Source organism: Brienomyrus brachyistius, chromosome 4 (genome assembly GCF_023856365.1).
Source record: "Brienomyrus brachyistius isolate T26 chromosome 4, BBRACH_0.4, whole genome shotgun sequence".
NCBI lineage: Eukaryota > Metazoa > Chordata > Actinopteri > Osteoglossiformes > Mormyridae > Brienomyrus > Brienomyrus brachyistius.
This window is the reverse complement of record NC_064536.1, coordinates 18,544,431-18,559,409: the sequence shown is the minus strand read 5'-3', so window position 1 is coordinate 18,559,409 and position 14,979 is coordinate 18,544,431. Positions and strand designations below refer to the sequence as shown.

Sequence of the window (14,979 nt, the reverse complement as noted above, 5' to 3'; positions counted from 1 at the left end):
TGCCAGCAAGTATAGTCACATGCTTGTCAAGCTTGTATATAGCAAGATGCCAAGGCCCGGGCCCAGTGCTGGGGACAGTTCACTTTAGTGGGAGATTAAAACGTAAGAACAGAAGCTATTTCTGTTTCCTCTGAGGAGCAAATGAACGCAAATGAAGTATCTCACCAGGAAAATACACTATTTCGATTGTTTATTATGTTATAGTACAGTATGTCTCTCCTTCCATGGAAATGGCTTTAAACATTTGCCTCTCTTAGTATCAACGCATTTTATATACGTGCATCTTAATAACATTGACACCTTAAATCAAAACTGAAATTCTCTGTCTTGGTGCAGTTGTGACTTACGTACGACTCATATTGTAGGTATCTGTGTAAACTGAGCAAGCCTGAAACCATGAATGCAGCTGCCGTGCGTGCAGAACCGTGCAAGACCAAGTGCAAAACGATAGCTGTGCGACACCAGCCAGCAGAGTTTGAGAAGACCTGCATTCCAAAAAGGATGTTATGCCTCGGTAGAGATAGGACTGAGGCGTGCTAATCGAGGCCTGTCCCGTTTCTGCCGTTCAGAAACTCTTCAGATCGTGATCCTCTCAGCTTCGCAGAGACGTGTGAACTTTTCTGGTGATTTTTTATGTAAACAGACAATCCAGGTCTTAATTATCCCCATGAGGTTTCACATGCCTCAAATATAACCCTTTTTTGTTATTTAGCCTTTTTTATATGGTTATTTCTTGTTCTGTGGCCCATGCACGTGTGTTGCCATGGTAGCCTGCAACAGGCCTTCCTACTGACTGCAACACACGTAGAGACAGGATTCCAGCAGTGGGCCAGCAAATGACGTGCTGGGTGTCAGATAACAGGGGGCGGGGTTAAGAGGGAAGGGGTCGGAGGGTGTCTCTTGCCTCGCGTTCCTTGGTGGTGGTTCTCTGGCCTGAATCCAGATCCCGCTGCTTATGCTAAGTGCCAGCTGAAGGGAGCAGGCTTTAAGACCTAGGGGACCACCTGCATTTCTGACCTCACAGCAATCCCATGACTGGCTCTCTGCTGAAACAGTTGGAGTTCCCAAAAATATTCCTCCCTGCTCAAAGAAAATGGGGGTGTATCTCTATAACTCGGGTTTTGTTGTATTTATTCTTGTCAATGATGTATGTGGGATTTAATTAGTAAAAGTAAATCCTGGTGAAATTGAGCATGTCTTATCTCTCACGAAGATGCAGGAAATGGCAAACTCAGACTCGCCCCGATACAACAGTCATGCGCAGATGGAAACCCCCAGACCCAGGATCCAATCAGTTGTGATGCAACATGGTCAGCTGTCCACGATCAACCAGTCACAGCTCAGCGCACAGCTCGGCTTGAGTGGGAACAACATTACCCACAATTCCCCATCACCCCCTGGAAGCAAGTCGGCGACCCCTTCACCATCTAGTTCAGTACATGAAGATGAAACCGATGAGTCATTAAAGGTATATCCTTCACACATTTATTATTATTATTGTTTTAATTTTTTGGGAAACTTGTTAAAGGTGATGTTCTTATGTTTTCTTCCACGAGCAGTTCTGGGAACGATCCTCAATTTTGTTTTCATGGGAATAGCTGAGAATAATTGTGAATTTTTTTAGCTTACATTTTTCAGTAATTTCAACCTCTACAAAATTTACTAATTACTAAATTTTACTGTTAAATGTTACACTAGCATAACCCTACCCAAGGGTAAAACACAGTATGACGTGTTCATAGTTCTGAGTCATTTTTGACCTTTTGGGTATTTATCAAATCACTGTTATTTCCAAAAAGCCAGCTAACCGGCCACTACTATGCTATTTTGAGGTTCATTTTAATACTTATTTTCAGCATTAAAAACGTAATACAGATATGAGGACAGAAATAAGCAATAATTTGTACAACAGTTTCTGCCTCAAGTCCTGTTATTAGAATGTTAGAAAGATAGATAGAAAGAAAGAAAGAAAGAAGGTAAAGTTTCCGGAAGCTACGAAATGAAGTTTTGCATTAGTGCAACTTTCAGTGGTGTGTTCCTGGTGTGTGGAGATTAGATCCACTGCAACATATAACCTCGTCTGATACGTCACATATATATATATATTTTTGCAATTTAAAGTTTCTTGGTAAACATAGCCATGCAGCTAAAATGGCAGCAGGCATCTGTGAATTATTTATTTAAGAACTGTAGTATTTACATGATTTATGTTTGGTACATGCCAGTATACACTTAAAGTATTTTACATGTGGCTGGAGGTGTTTACCTATGTCTGTGTGACCTTTCTTACATGTTTTATATATGATTGCTGTGTGTGTACAGTATGTATTTCCTCAGTATACCTCATATATGTACATAGACCTCTAACAAATTTACGACGTTAAGTCATAAACCTTAGCCAAGGTTCTCTTGCGGTGAGGTCAAATTACCCATAATCCCACATTCGTTTTTTGGAAATTCTGGGGCATCCGAATGACGGCCATCGTCCCATCCCAGTTGCGTCAGACTTAACTGATATTGGGTGCGGTGTGTTTTTAGAGCAACGGCGCAGAGAAGAGGCCTGCGGTGGATATGGGGAAGAAGCCGAAGACGCCCAAGAAGAAGAAGAAGAAGGACCCCAATGAGCCGCAGAAGCCGGTCTCCGCCTACGCTCTGTTCTTCCGCGACACGCAGGCGGCCATCAAAGGCCAGAACCCTAACGCCACCTTCGGCGAAGTTTCCAAGATTGTGGCCTCTATGTGGGATGGTCTGGGTGAAGAGCAGAAGCAGGTACTTTCCGCCACCCCCCCCCCTCCCCCCAATCACAGGTAGTGGTGAGGCTCATTCTCCAGCTACATGCAGGAAATCCGTCGCACCCCAACAAGTACTTAATTGTAATGCACATGCAAAGGTGTCTGACTATTATAGCAGCATGCGAGTTACAAATTGAAGTTCTTTTAGACAAATAAGGTGATGATTATGTAGACAAGAACCTTTAAAACGTTGATAAATCTGCATGTCGCGCTCTACCGCTCGGCCTGAAATCTCAGATAGGCCGGCGGCTGGCTCGGCCTCCTCTCTTGGACGGAGGACGGCTACATTGTCACTCTTCGACTGAGCTTCATAGTGACCCCTTTTCACACTCCCTGCCAACATCCAGAAGAGAAATAAAATCCATAATGGACTGAGTAATGGGGTTATGAACCACTGCCTGGCATTCCCTCAGCCTTATTTACAGTGCCAAGCCCGTCACACACGTACTGTCTAATAATACTCTCACACATATTCTCATGCATATTCTCATACTCTCATACATAATCTTACACCTACTCTCACACATGCATAATACTTTGACAAACATACTGTCATACTCATACATATGCATATTTTTAGGCGTACTCTCACACATATTCTGTCATACACCCACACATTCTCACATTGTCATGTATTCTCACACACACTCATACTTTCTAATTCACCGTCTAATACTGTCACACACATACTCTCCCATACTCGTGCACACTCATACTTCTACACATATTCCTACACATACAGTCACACATACTCACACATATTCTCTCATACTCTGTCATACTATCACCCATGTCTGATACTCTCACATGTGCTGTCTAATACTCTCTCCCTGGAGTCAAACACCTCCTCAGACAAAAGGAGGCCAAAAAAAGGCCTGACACAAGCTGTAAATCAGCGAGATACAATCTCATCAAACACGGTCGCAAATATACACCCCTCAGCACTGCTGCCCAGGGATATCGAAAGGGACCAGATAGAAACATCACACAGTAAGCTACAAAGAATAGAAGATAGCAAGATGGGACCCTTGGCAGAGTAACTCGTAAGTCCGCTGTGTTTTCAACTCAATCCGTGTGCTTTTCCACAAACCAAACGTTGTTTACTCAGATTCACAAATTGTTTAAACATGCATAAATCCTTTAAGTGTGTGGGTCGCCTTTCCTCCTCCCCAGCAGAACTGGCACTTTAAACTATCTGAAAAGTCCCATGGAGCCATGACTTTGTTCTGTTATGTAATATCGCAGAAGAGTGCAGTCGCTGTGAGCGGAAAAAGCACTGCCCGTCATTTTTGGAGATGATAGCTCGCAGAGAAGGCCAGCGATACGACCCTGCAGTCAGTGCTTAAAGAGGTCCTCATTTACACAGGCCCAGAGAAGAGTGTTTGGGTGTGTCCAGCATATGGGGCTGTCCCGGGGGGGGGGACGGACGGACGGGCCAGAATTCGCACGCCGATGTGAGAATTACGGAGCTGCCTCACACACACGTTCCAGGCCAAAACTGCCACAGTTTGCCAGGATTTCATTATTTTTTTTTTTATTTTGCTACAAATTAGCATCTGAATTCTCTTCATTGAAATACACAGTTTTATGATTGTTTTTGCCGATGTCAGGGGTAGGGAAAAAATAAAAGAAATATGCACAAATGTGTTTATCTGTCCTACTGCTGTGTAATTAACATCGCAAAATGATATTTTTCACCGCTCACAGATTTAATTTGCTGCAATTTTGAGCCTGCCCCCCTGAATGAAAAAAATCTGGGAGACAATGAGGCCAAATCAAGCTTCCGAAGTGGCCTCCCCCCCCCCCCCCCCCCCCCCAACACTGCCTTGTCAGGGTCCAGACTGATCCCATTAATTATGTTCTCTGTCGAGTCCATCAAATCACATCTCTCCTCTCTCCCCATCAGCCAGAGCTGTGTTCTTCCTAAATGCCGGAAATGTACCAGCACAAATAAGACCAAATAGCTATTTCATATCCAGTGTTGCCTTCTGGATCCCCTGGGAATTTTAAGCTGGTCCTCTACTGTGTGGAATAGTGAGTTATGGAGTTTTATATTTTCCGCCATGATCCCTTGTAGCTACTGTTTAACTGAATGATGACACCTGACTACCATGATGTCATCAGCCATGACGGTGTTTAATAATTAAATGGCCAATAGCAAGTGAGGAAACTTAATTCGGAACAACTTCTTTGAGAAAAGACATAATAATAATAATAATAATAATAATTCATTACATAAGAATATGTCCTGATGACACAGCGTCTCATCATCAGTAGGGATTGAGTGTCTGAACTGTCATTATGATGTAACATACCTGTCAACTAATTTCAACTGGAAATTATTACTTTAAGTCATAAAGCATAAATCGTATGTACAAAAAATACAAATCTCATTAATGTGTTTCTTCGATGGACAAATTTGACTTGTGGAGAAAAATTTGTCATGACAGTATGATATTGAAACATTCAATGGTGAAAACAGTTGCGGTGTTGGGGACCACATCACAATGTGAGAAAAAACATTTTGCCATTTGGACAGTTTCTTCAGCCATGTTGGAATTAGAGTTTTTCCCATAGAAATGAATAGATGGTCCCCACAAAAATATGAATTTGTGTTTGTGTGTGTGTGTGTGCGCGTGCACGTGCGTGCGTGTGCGCGTGCGTGTGCGCGTGCATGTGCTTGTGTGTGTGCGTGTGTGTGCGTGTGTGCTCGCATGCATCTCGTTTAATATGCTGTCCTAATTAAGTCTTTGAAAAGCATGTTTTCAAATGACAAAATGACAAGATAATAATCATCCATGCAAAATAAATAAATAAATAAATAATAGTAGATCTGTCTGCTTGAAAGAACAAAGAGAAATTTAATCACACCAGAAAGGCAATATTTAATAATATTCTCCATTGTCTGTCACATATAAAACATTTAAAAAGTCATACCCCTATGCCAGTCAGAGGGACATTTCAATTTTATTTTATTAAAAATTCCATATCAGCTCATTGGTATGAGTACAGTTTAGGAAAATGGCCGTCGTTTTTAGAAAAGACCCACCATTGTGTTTGTATATAAACAGCTACCTGTTTAGCATAAGGCTAACGCTTTATGGGGTCACCAAAATGTTACCGATCTGAGCAGGGCAGTAGCCCATTTTTTTGGGTGATAAAGCCATCATTGGTATCATTAATCAGAGTCACACGCTTCTTTATTAAATGCGTGATAAATCACGATGTGCCATTTCCCTGTACTGGTTGTGTCTTGGCCAACTGTAAATCCATTTCTGGCTTTTTTTGACAAAGCTTCACTGTATTTATTCCTTCCCGTTATGCTGCTGCTGTTGCTTCTCTATCGAGTTTTCTGTTGAGTTTAATTGTGACTTGTTACAATGACAATAAAGGCACTCTTATTGTTCACATACACGCCACACATTGCATGTATATACACCCTGGTATCCGGCCTCCCTATTTCACACTTTGCTGTGTTTTGCACATTAAGTGCTGTGCAAACCCCACCCCACCCCCCATCACTGGTTGTCTGTTTGTTACACTGTAGCCCTGTGGAATGTTATTTGGTGCTGCTGCATACCTACACATGGATCAGATGGAGAGAGTCTCCATTGTCATCTTCTACCGTACAATGCATGGTCATACGTATGCCGAGATGAAACTGCAAACCCTTAGTGCAAGAAAACAGTGAAAAATAGAAAATAGATATGAATATGAAAGACATTTAAACACTGACGGTTTGACAAATTATACACAACGTGCTGCAATATGGACATAATACATAGAAAGAAAATTCAGTTTAAAATGAAAGGATGGTTTACAATAGAGCCCACTTGATTATTACTATTATTGTTATTATTTTTCTTGTGTATTATTATCATTATCATCATCATCACTGTTGCTTGGAGTCTGGATGTCATCTGTGCTTCGTGCCACTGCATAACTGTATTTGGATGATATGACAATTAAAGTCGACTCGGCTTGACTTGACTTGTCCGTTGTCGGCAGCTGTACAAGAAGAAGACCGAGGCGGCTAAGAAGGAGTACCTGAAGCAGCTGGCGGCGTACAGAGCGAGCTTGGTGTCCAAGGTGAGGCTTGGCGTAGCCATCCGACGCTACGTGGAAATCTGCATGTAGATGTGACCCTACTGGACCGTGAAGGACGTGCAGCTGGGGCAGTGTGTGTGTATTATGAGTGTGTGTGTGTGTGTTTGATTAATGGATCCTTAAGTTTCCATGGTTGAATGCAGCACCCCGCACCGTAAGCGCTAGCCAGCCCCGCTGTGTGGTCTAATAGCGTGCGTATTGTTAATGCACACATGCTTGAATATTCATCTAGCATTTTACTCTTAAAGAAAGGCCGGGTTTGGTTCATTAATCCCGTGCCAAAGCATGTCGCTGTAAAAAGAGTCATTAACTGGCTCTGATTCGCAGTCTTGTTGATTATAATTTTATTGTCCCCCTGGCACATGTGTGAAAAGGGGTGTTTTAAGCTGTAGAAGGGAGTATTGTAAGATGTAGATGCTGAAGATTTCATAAGGTGCCCAGCACAACCAAAGTCTGCTTTGTGCTTTGGACCTGGGATGGATTTGTCTTGACATGGCAGAGGTCATCTCAAAAGTTCATGCTAAATATTAGGTTCAGAAACATCTCAGAACTGCAACACATATCAGTAAGATGACATATTATCACTTTTCAAAGAAATAGTCAAGTACTGGTAATGTGAACCAGTTTTTCTGTTGCATTTGAAGGTTTTGGGGAAAACTGGCCAGTCAGTTTCCGTTACATGTTGATTCATCTCTGCACTCTAATCACGATGAGGTTCGACTCTCTGCTAAGCAGCAGCGAGCGTTTGAGTCACATGACAAATCACATGATGTGCTGACATGGTTTGCTTTCCTTGAACCTCTGGCAGAGTTACAGTGAACCTGGGGAGGTGAAGACGTCCCAGGCATCACAGATGCTGGGCCCCAAGCCTCCACTCTTCCCAGGAGCCCCCCCCGTCCACTCAGGGCTTTACTTGGGCCCCCCGTACCACCCGCAAGCCACCATGAACCCCTCCCACCTGCCAGGTCTGCACCCAGGCCTGCCCCGCAGCATTGCCCCCAAGGCCAGCGCCCCCATGCCTGTATCCATGGCCAGGATGCCGGCGTCGCCACCCCCGCAGCTCCAGATCAGCCCCCCCCTACACCAGCACCTGGGCCTCCCTCCAACACACCAGTCTATTGCCATGCAGCAGCAACAGCAGCCGCAGCTGACCGGCCACCAGATGGCGCTGCACTCTCCATCTATGCCACAGGTTGGTGTGCCCCCCCCCGGCCCCCCCCGCATTATGGTTAGCTCCCAACAAAGCATGACGTTCCACATTATATTCAATTGTGTGTATTTACATTCTTTCGACAATGAGCAAATAAACAGCAGGGTGGTCCCTGGAGCATTTCGGTTGTTAACAGTCAAACCTGTCTGCCAACCCTGGGATTTGAGCCATCAACCTTCCGGTCACAGCACTGCATCCTAACCCGCGATCACACACACTGTTTGCCAGTGAAGCGAAACAAAACATCTTGCAGTTTTACATTTTGGTCATATCACCTAGAAATGTGGGTGTCTCCCTTAAATGTGCCCTGGGATTCAAACAGCATCTTAGTGCTTCAAATGCTCATGACTATTACAGCTACACTATCTCCTGTGGGTGGCTTTCCGATTTCCCTCAAAACCAGGTGCGTTTCAGCTATATTCCTTGACTCAACGCCATGAATTCGTCATGGATTTAAGGGGTGGTTTGAGGTTGGCCTTTTCCAAAACGTGGATGACGGAGGGAGAGATGAGCAACAGGTGGAATATTAGAAGTAGCCACGAGGCAGATCGCCAGTCACAGGCTTCAGCATCGGCTGCGTTTACTGATGAATGAGGTTTGGAAGCACAACCTTCCGAAGCTCGAAACTCTTAGTGGTGTCACTCTGCATTGACCATCATGCAACCATGTCAGATCCCATGTCAGGCTAATTTCCGGCTCTGAAGAAGTTATGTTCTCGCCTTGTTTGGAGGACGTTGTGTATCTCTTGCTCCAGTACTGCTTACACTTGTACCCTGGCCTTCAGTTGACTGTCTGACAGCCGCATGTCTTTGATGTGCCGTTCGCCTCACTTGTAGGTCATTGTGGACAAAAGCATCCGCTAAATAAAGTTAAATGTAAATGTATAAATAGGTAATAGCGATACAACTCGACGAGAAAGTGCAGCACATTTATAGCAAAAAAGGTCATATTGATTCATTTATTTCGGCAAGACGTGGATTGTGTTCTAACCTCCTTCTATCCATGACATAACAGCTTGCTTTTTGTATAACATGTGCGTTTGCTTATCGGTGGTCAGTGGATGTAATCCCACAGAGATCACAACCTGCCCACACGAACAGATTGCTTTCAGTGTGAAGAGGCTGTTTATGCCCCGTCTGTCATCTCTATTCTTTCTTTCTTTCCTTCTTTCTTTCTTTCTTTTTCTTTTCATCATTTCCAGCTTTCCATCCTGTGCCCCATCATATGAAAGCAGTCAAAAATAAAGCATTAATATCTGTCATATTGCTTCATAACCCCATGCTTCGCGTCTGTGGCACAGACTGATTTTCAATCTTCCCTGGTAATAAACAGATGCATTAGGGTTTGGATGTAATTTAAGGTTGCAAAAAAATGGAAGGGGAAAAAAAAACAACAACAACATTGAGATTGATGAATACATCAGTTGCGGAGACAAAAATATCTCGGTATCTGATGAAAATCCCTCTCCACGCAGACAGGAAATGAAATTAGTTCCCAAGTAAATCTCAGAGATGGTGATGGCAGTTTACCTGGCTACCGGCCTTTACGGCTGGATGCTGTGTTCTACAGGAGCCGATAAGGCTGCAGAAATCTAATTAAGGAACAAATGACCCCTTCGACATCAAATTAATCTTTATCAGTGCTTTCCAGCGTACAGATATTACCTTGCCAGCCTCACCTCAAAAGAACCTGCAGCTTTCACCCAAGGCTCATGTAGAAACCAATGAGGTTATTATAAGGTTCAGATTAGATGTTTATGCTCCTAGTACTCAAAGCTTAATTTGTTCCTTAATAATGGCCACCAGATCCAGATGTTTTGGATATAGTTAATTTGTTAAGATTTGTGTAGCCTGTGATTTTACTGGACGTTTCAGAATTGCTGTAAATGACTCACATGTACGACAGCTAGCTACAGTATTTGATGGCATGTGCTTAATCCGGCACGGAGGGAAGCACTCTGGGAGTTTCAGAAGATCCAGTGTTACTTCTTTCATCCATTCGTTCTTGAATTCTGTGGATTAGCTGTAAAATACAACCCAAGCATCAGCTTTCTAGTGTTACTGCTAATGGCAAAGTTGTCTCTGTTTTCTTGTACTCAGAAGGCGACAGATTGTCAAACAATAGTCAATTTTCTGATGAAAAGTACCTGATTGTGCTACAGATTCTGATTATCCCCCCTTTTCAAAATGATTATTTAATGTATTTTGGCTGTTCCATAAATAACATTTCCCCTGACAGAATGATTGAGGCTAAATCAACCGGACTAGGCATTCAGGCTAATTTGAACATGCATACAGTCTTTTTGTTTTTGCTGCATGTTTTTCATTCACATATCATTATATGAATTATACTGGCCTACATATTGGTGCAAAAACAACAGCTAATTAACTGGGTAAATCATAAATCAATAACTGAAAGCTAACTGTGGTGCTTGCATGTCACACTGGTACAGCAAGAAATCTTGCTGTAAATCATCCCAAGATTTACTTGTCATCACAATTTATTTTTATATATATATATAATAAAGCATGTTTTTCATGAAACTACTTTAACTGCTACTACTACTAATAATAATAATAATAGATGGTTATGAAGTGAATATGACATTTCAATTACGGCCCGAAATGATTTCATTATCTGATTGTTGGAGTTTTTTAACGCAGTGGAGATTTGGAAAAAAGAAAAAACAAATACACTCAATGTAAATCACTTCGGAAAAGTTAAACGTCCCTCATTTGCATGTGAAAGGCTTTATTGTATGAGGCAGGGCCGTGGGGATTTGACAGAACACTGTATTCATACTCAGAGTAGCTACCTGAATGAACCAAACTCTAATTTATCACTCCTCGGAATACAAATGAGAGCCGGAGTGCCTGTCTTCGTAATCACACGGATTAGGGGCTGAAATTGTCTGAAGGCCAATTTTAGATTAGCCTGTTACTCCTTGTATGGGTGAGTTAGTCTTTATAAAGAGGAAATACTTAAGCTATACTTTTCTTATTCCGCTGAGGAGTCATAAGCTTCATCCCTTTAGATCTCTCCTTTATATGGGTTATAAACCTCGCCAGCATAATAATCCTCTCGCGTTTTGCATATTTGTGAAGCACAAATAAAAAAGGGGGGGGGGGCATGTGGTTCAACTTTGGTTTGCTGTAGCAATGGGGCGGGGGGGCTGTACAAAAAGACAGATGGTCCTTTTGTGATCGAGTGAAGGAGAAGTATTTGGGGGGGGGGGACAAAGAGTGAATAGGTGGAGTCGGGGGAGGGGCTGGGAACATGGGAGCCACCTGCTGTCCCAGCTTTTCAGGACGCCGTTCTTGCGCACCTCCAGGATTTACTTCCTTTCCACGATCCTTTTCTTTGGATGAGTGCAGGAAAAAGGTCCCAAGATTGAAAGATCCGCTCCACTCCAGTAATCACATCGCCATAATTATAAAGTATTTATAATGACACCGCATCTCGCTCTATTCATTTATGTGTCGACAGCAGTTCATAAGTCATATGTGTTTTTTTTTTTTTTTTTTTTTTTATAACTTGTTTGTCGCATTCCTTAAACCACCTGTTGTATCAGTAGGTGAGGGGGTGGGGGTGATGGGGGGGGGGTGGGGGTGATGCAGTGACCACTCAGCCTTGTGACGTGACAAGCTAGCTTGTAGAATGGATGCACATTTATTTCCTCACCAGCTGAGAAAATTGCTAACAACTTTCTCTCGCCTATCGCTAACAATTTCTTGTGGCTGTCATGTCACTCGTTAAAAAAGATCTATAGCTGATGAAAAGGGAGGCAAGTCTACACATGAATGTTACACTTAGTCTGTGGGGGTCACACACCCCCCTGATGGGGAGGACAGAACTTAAATGAATAGGGACCACATAAGACTTGTGGGTTGGTCTGTTTAACCAAGACTGTGACACTCCAGACGACCCCTAACATCTCATGGTTGATGATAATGGTCAATTCTCACCTTTAGCTGACAATGGATCTGACCGCTTTACCACATCCTGTATTCTCCCCTTATCGCCCTGAAGGAGGCGATCTCTGCTGCCGTAAATGATTGCAGATGAGTCGGGGGGGGGACTTCTATTACCGCAGTGATCTGGTTAATTAATTATGATTTGATATTTGTTAACAAAATAGGCTGATTAGATTCATAATTATTTGAGCCTGTTGTCATGAACTAACATAACTGTAAGCAAAAAGCATAGGAAAGCAACCCAGCGATGTGCTGAAAATTTGCACGTACGCAGCAAACCTGGCTTACTACGATAATAAAGTGAATTTACACCAAAGGGTGACGCAAACAAACTTTGAGCGGCAGATCTGGCATAAACATGTTTACATGCACGCTGCAAACGTAGTTTTACCACAGTAGGAGTGATAAACAAGCTGTTTTTGCATGAGCGACATGCCGAAACTTCGTTGCCTCGTATTGATTTCCCCTGTGTCTTTCTTCAAACCACTGGCTGTTGTTTGTTCCTGTAGTAACTGTGATTTTTCTTTGCACTTTTCCAAAGCAGGGATTTTCCCTACAGGGAGAGTTCCAGAACATCCTGGGCTGCAACTCTCCCGGTGGCCAGGCGGCGTCCCCGGTGATGGATTACATGCGGAATTGTAGGAACCCCCCTGCACAGAGTGTGGAGTGGAGCAGCGAGTACTGCAGTAACGGGTCAGTGACCTGCCCTGGGCACTCATTAGCATGCTACACCCCCCCCCCCCAATTAACTGCTGAACTTTATAAAATGGAGACATTATGGTCTGTTTCCCTTGATATTGCATCAACACCCAGACCATTTACTGGTTCGGACGCTGTGCCTGTGAGCAGAGTGATTTCTCTGTTGGGCCCCAGTGCAAAGCCCTTAATCCAGTGGTTCTCAAACTCGGTCCTCGGACCCCACTGCCCTTCTTGTCTTCCTGCTATCTCTGCCCCACACACAAGTCCCAGCTGGCTTTCAGCTTCTGATTGACTGAACACACCTGATCCAGGTAATCAGCAATGTGTAGGGCAGGGATAGCTGGAAAACAAGCAGGGCAGTGGGTCCCGAGGACCGGGTTTGACAACCACCGGCTTAACCCCAATTTCTCCTCTGCATTCTCAATTTTACATCACTTTGGATTAATGCCTCTGCTAAATAAAGATGGGGAATTTATTTATTAGAAAAATGCAGAGTCAAAACTAGCTGGAGAATTTTATTGGCAATTCTGACCATTTCAAATGGTTGAACAAGTTCTTGTTTCCATCCTTTTCCAGAAACCTGCCGAGAGACAAAGCCCTGTATCTCACTTGATCAGGAGATGGGAGTTTCCACGGAAATCCCCCATCACCTTCTCACGTTGGAAGCAGACCTTCATTTTTGCAGAAAATCCAGTCACTGAGCACTTACGACTTCATATCTTACACTTGAGATTTTTCCAGGTCAGCCACGAACGGAATTCAAAAAACAAAATGCAAGGACTTTCTTTTTCTGGAAAAAATCTAAACGAAAACAATTTGATTGCACGAAACAGGGACAGGAAGGGAAATTTGGAAGAAAATGCTCACTTCTGACGGTTATTGCTATGGAGTTTCCCTAGCAAATGGGCTTAGAATCTGTAGTTTTTTTTTTTCAGGAAAGAAATTGTAGTTTTCTGTTATTCTTTTAAAAGTCAGGGTTGAAAGTGATCTCTGAAGACTTTTAACAGCTTTTTATAGCCAACATAGCATCTCTGTAAATATATTTGACCTTACACTCTTTTAGAGTATAAAAAACATTTAAGTATGGTGCGATTTAATCAAGACAAGCTTGCATACGTCTTTAACAGGGGCGTTAAATTAAAAATATTTTTTGCCTAATTTTAAGAAGTATTCCAACTGAGAAATGATTATATTTTACAAACAAAAAAAAATGTAACCTGGTTCTCAAAAATGATTATAAAAATCTGTTGACCCACAAAGTAGCATGAGTTATCTGAAGAGGCAGGAAAAGGAGAAGGAATCAAAAGGAAAGAAAGTTTATTTTGTACTACATAGAAAAGCCTTTTTGTATCAATTGTTGTGTGTTAATTAGTAAGTGTCCCTCAAACTCTGTGTGGAACAACCAATGGCTTCTGTGATGTTAAATAGACACAGTGACAGACTGAAAACTACTAAATTATAAATCGGGCACATCTGTGTATTATTATTATTATTATTATTATTTTTATTTCTTGATAATAAGGCTATATTTAATCTTTTTTTAAGGAACCGTTTTTTCGCTTGTTTACGATATAATGAAATATAGGTGGTTGTAAGTAACTATGTTAGCACCAAAAGGACATTTTTTCTGTTTATTTTTGGACAAGTGGATCCAGGCAAACTATGTGAATATTATTATTTAGTTTTTATTGTGTTTCCAAAAAAATAAATAAATAAGTAAAACCTGCATTTTGTGCAGTAATCTAACTCTGTCTGGCTGCTTACATTTGTCCCACAGGATGTTTGATGTAACTAAACAGGATGGGCTTTTGTTGGGAGAGGTTGCCCCCCCACCCCCCCCCCCAACTCTTCTGCATCTCCCCCCCCCCCACCCACCCAAATTCTCAGGCCCAGAGTCTCCCGCCCCCATTCCTATTTACACGGAACGCACATTGTGTTTTGTGTTTACACCTACCCTGCCCTACAATTTGTCTACATCCTTTACTCACTACCCTTCAAACCCTACGACAGGATATCACCACCTCCAGTAGCCATTACGCGAAAACCCCATGAATCCTGTTAGCTGAAGTCCTGTTCGCACATTAATAACCCTTCCCTATACAATAGGTAATTAATACCCATATTCAAGCTCAAGTCATGTGGGGATAATTACATGCGAACTACCTACTGTACAGCAGTAATTATACACAGAATTCTT

General features: G+C 42.5%; 1 protein-coding gene across 10 annotated transcripts in view; it reads left to right on the top strand.

Moving 5' to 3' along the window:
- Positions 1 to 14,508, top strand: part of LOC125739625 (thymocyte selection-associated high mobility group box protein TOX-like) — a 78,681-nt gene extending 64,173 nt beyond the window's left edge. For 8 of the 10 annotated variants that reach the window (XM_049009921.1, XM_049009924.1, XM_049009920.1 and 5 more), the window contains 6 exons: positions 1,214 to 1,468; positions 2,539 to 2,769; positions 6,801 to 6,881; positions 7,708 to 8,091; positions 12,625 to 12,776; positions 13,359 to 14,508. In XM_049009921.1, coding sequence (XP_048865878.1) covers positions 1,214 to 1,468; positions 2,539 to 2,769; positions 6,801 to 6,881; positions 7,708 to 8,091; positions 12,625 to 12,776; positions 13,359 to 13,395 — 1,140 coding nt within the window. In that variant the 3' untranslated portion in view covers positions 13,396 to 14,508. The remainder of the gene's footprint in view (positions 1 to 1,213; positions 1,469 to 2,538; positions 2,770 to 6,800; positions 6,882 to 7,707; positions 8,092 to 12,624; positions 12,777 to 13,358) is intronic. The other 2 variants (XM_049009925.1, XM_049009919.1) reach the window with 1 other exon arrangement.
- Positions 14,509 to 14,979: the final 471 nt, after the last annotated feature.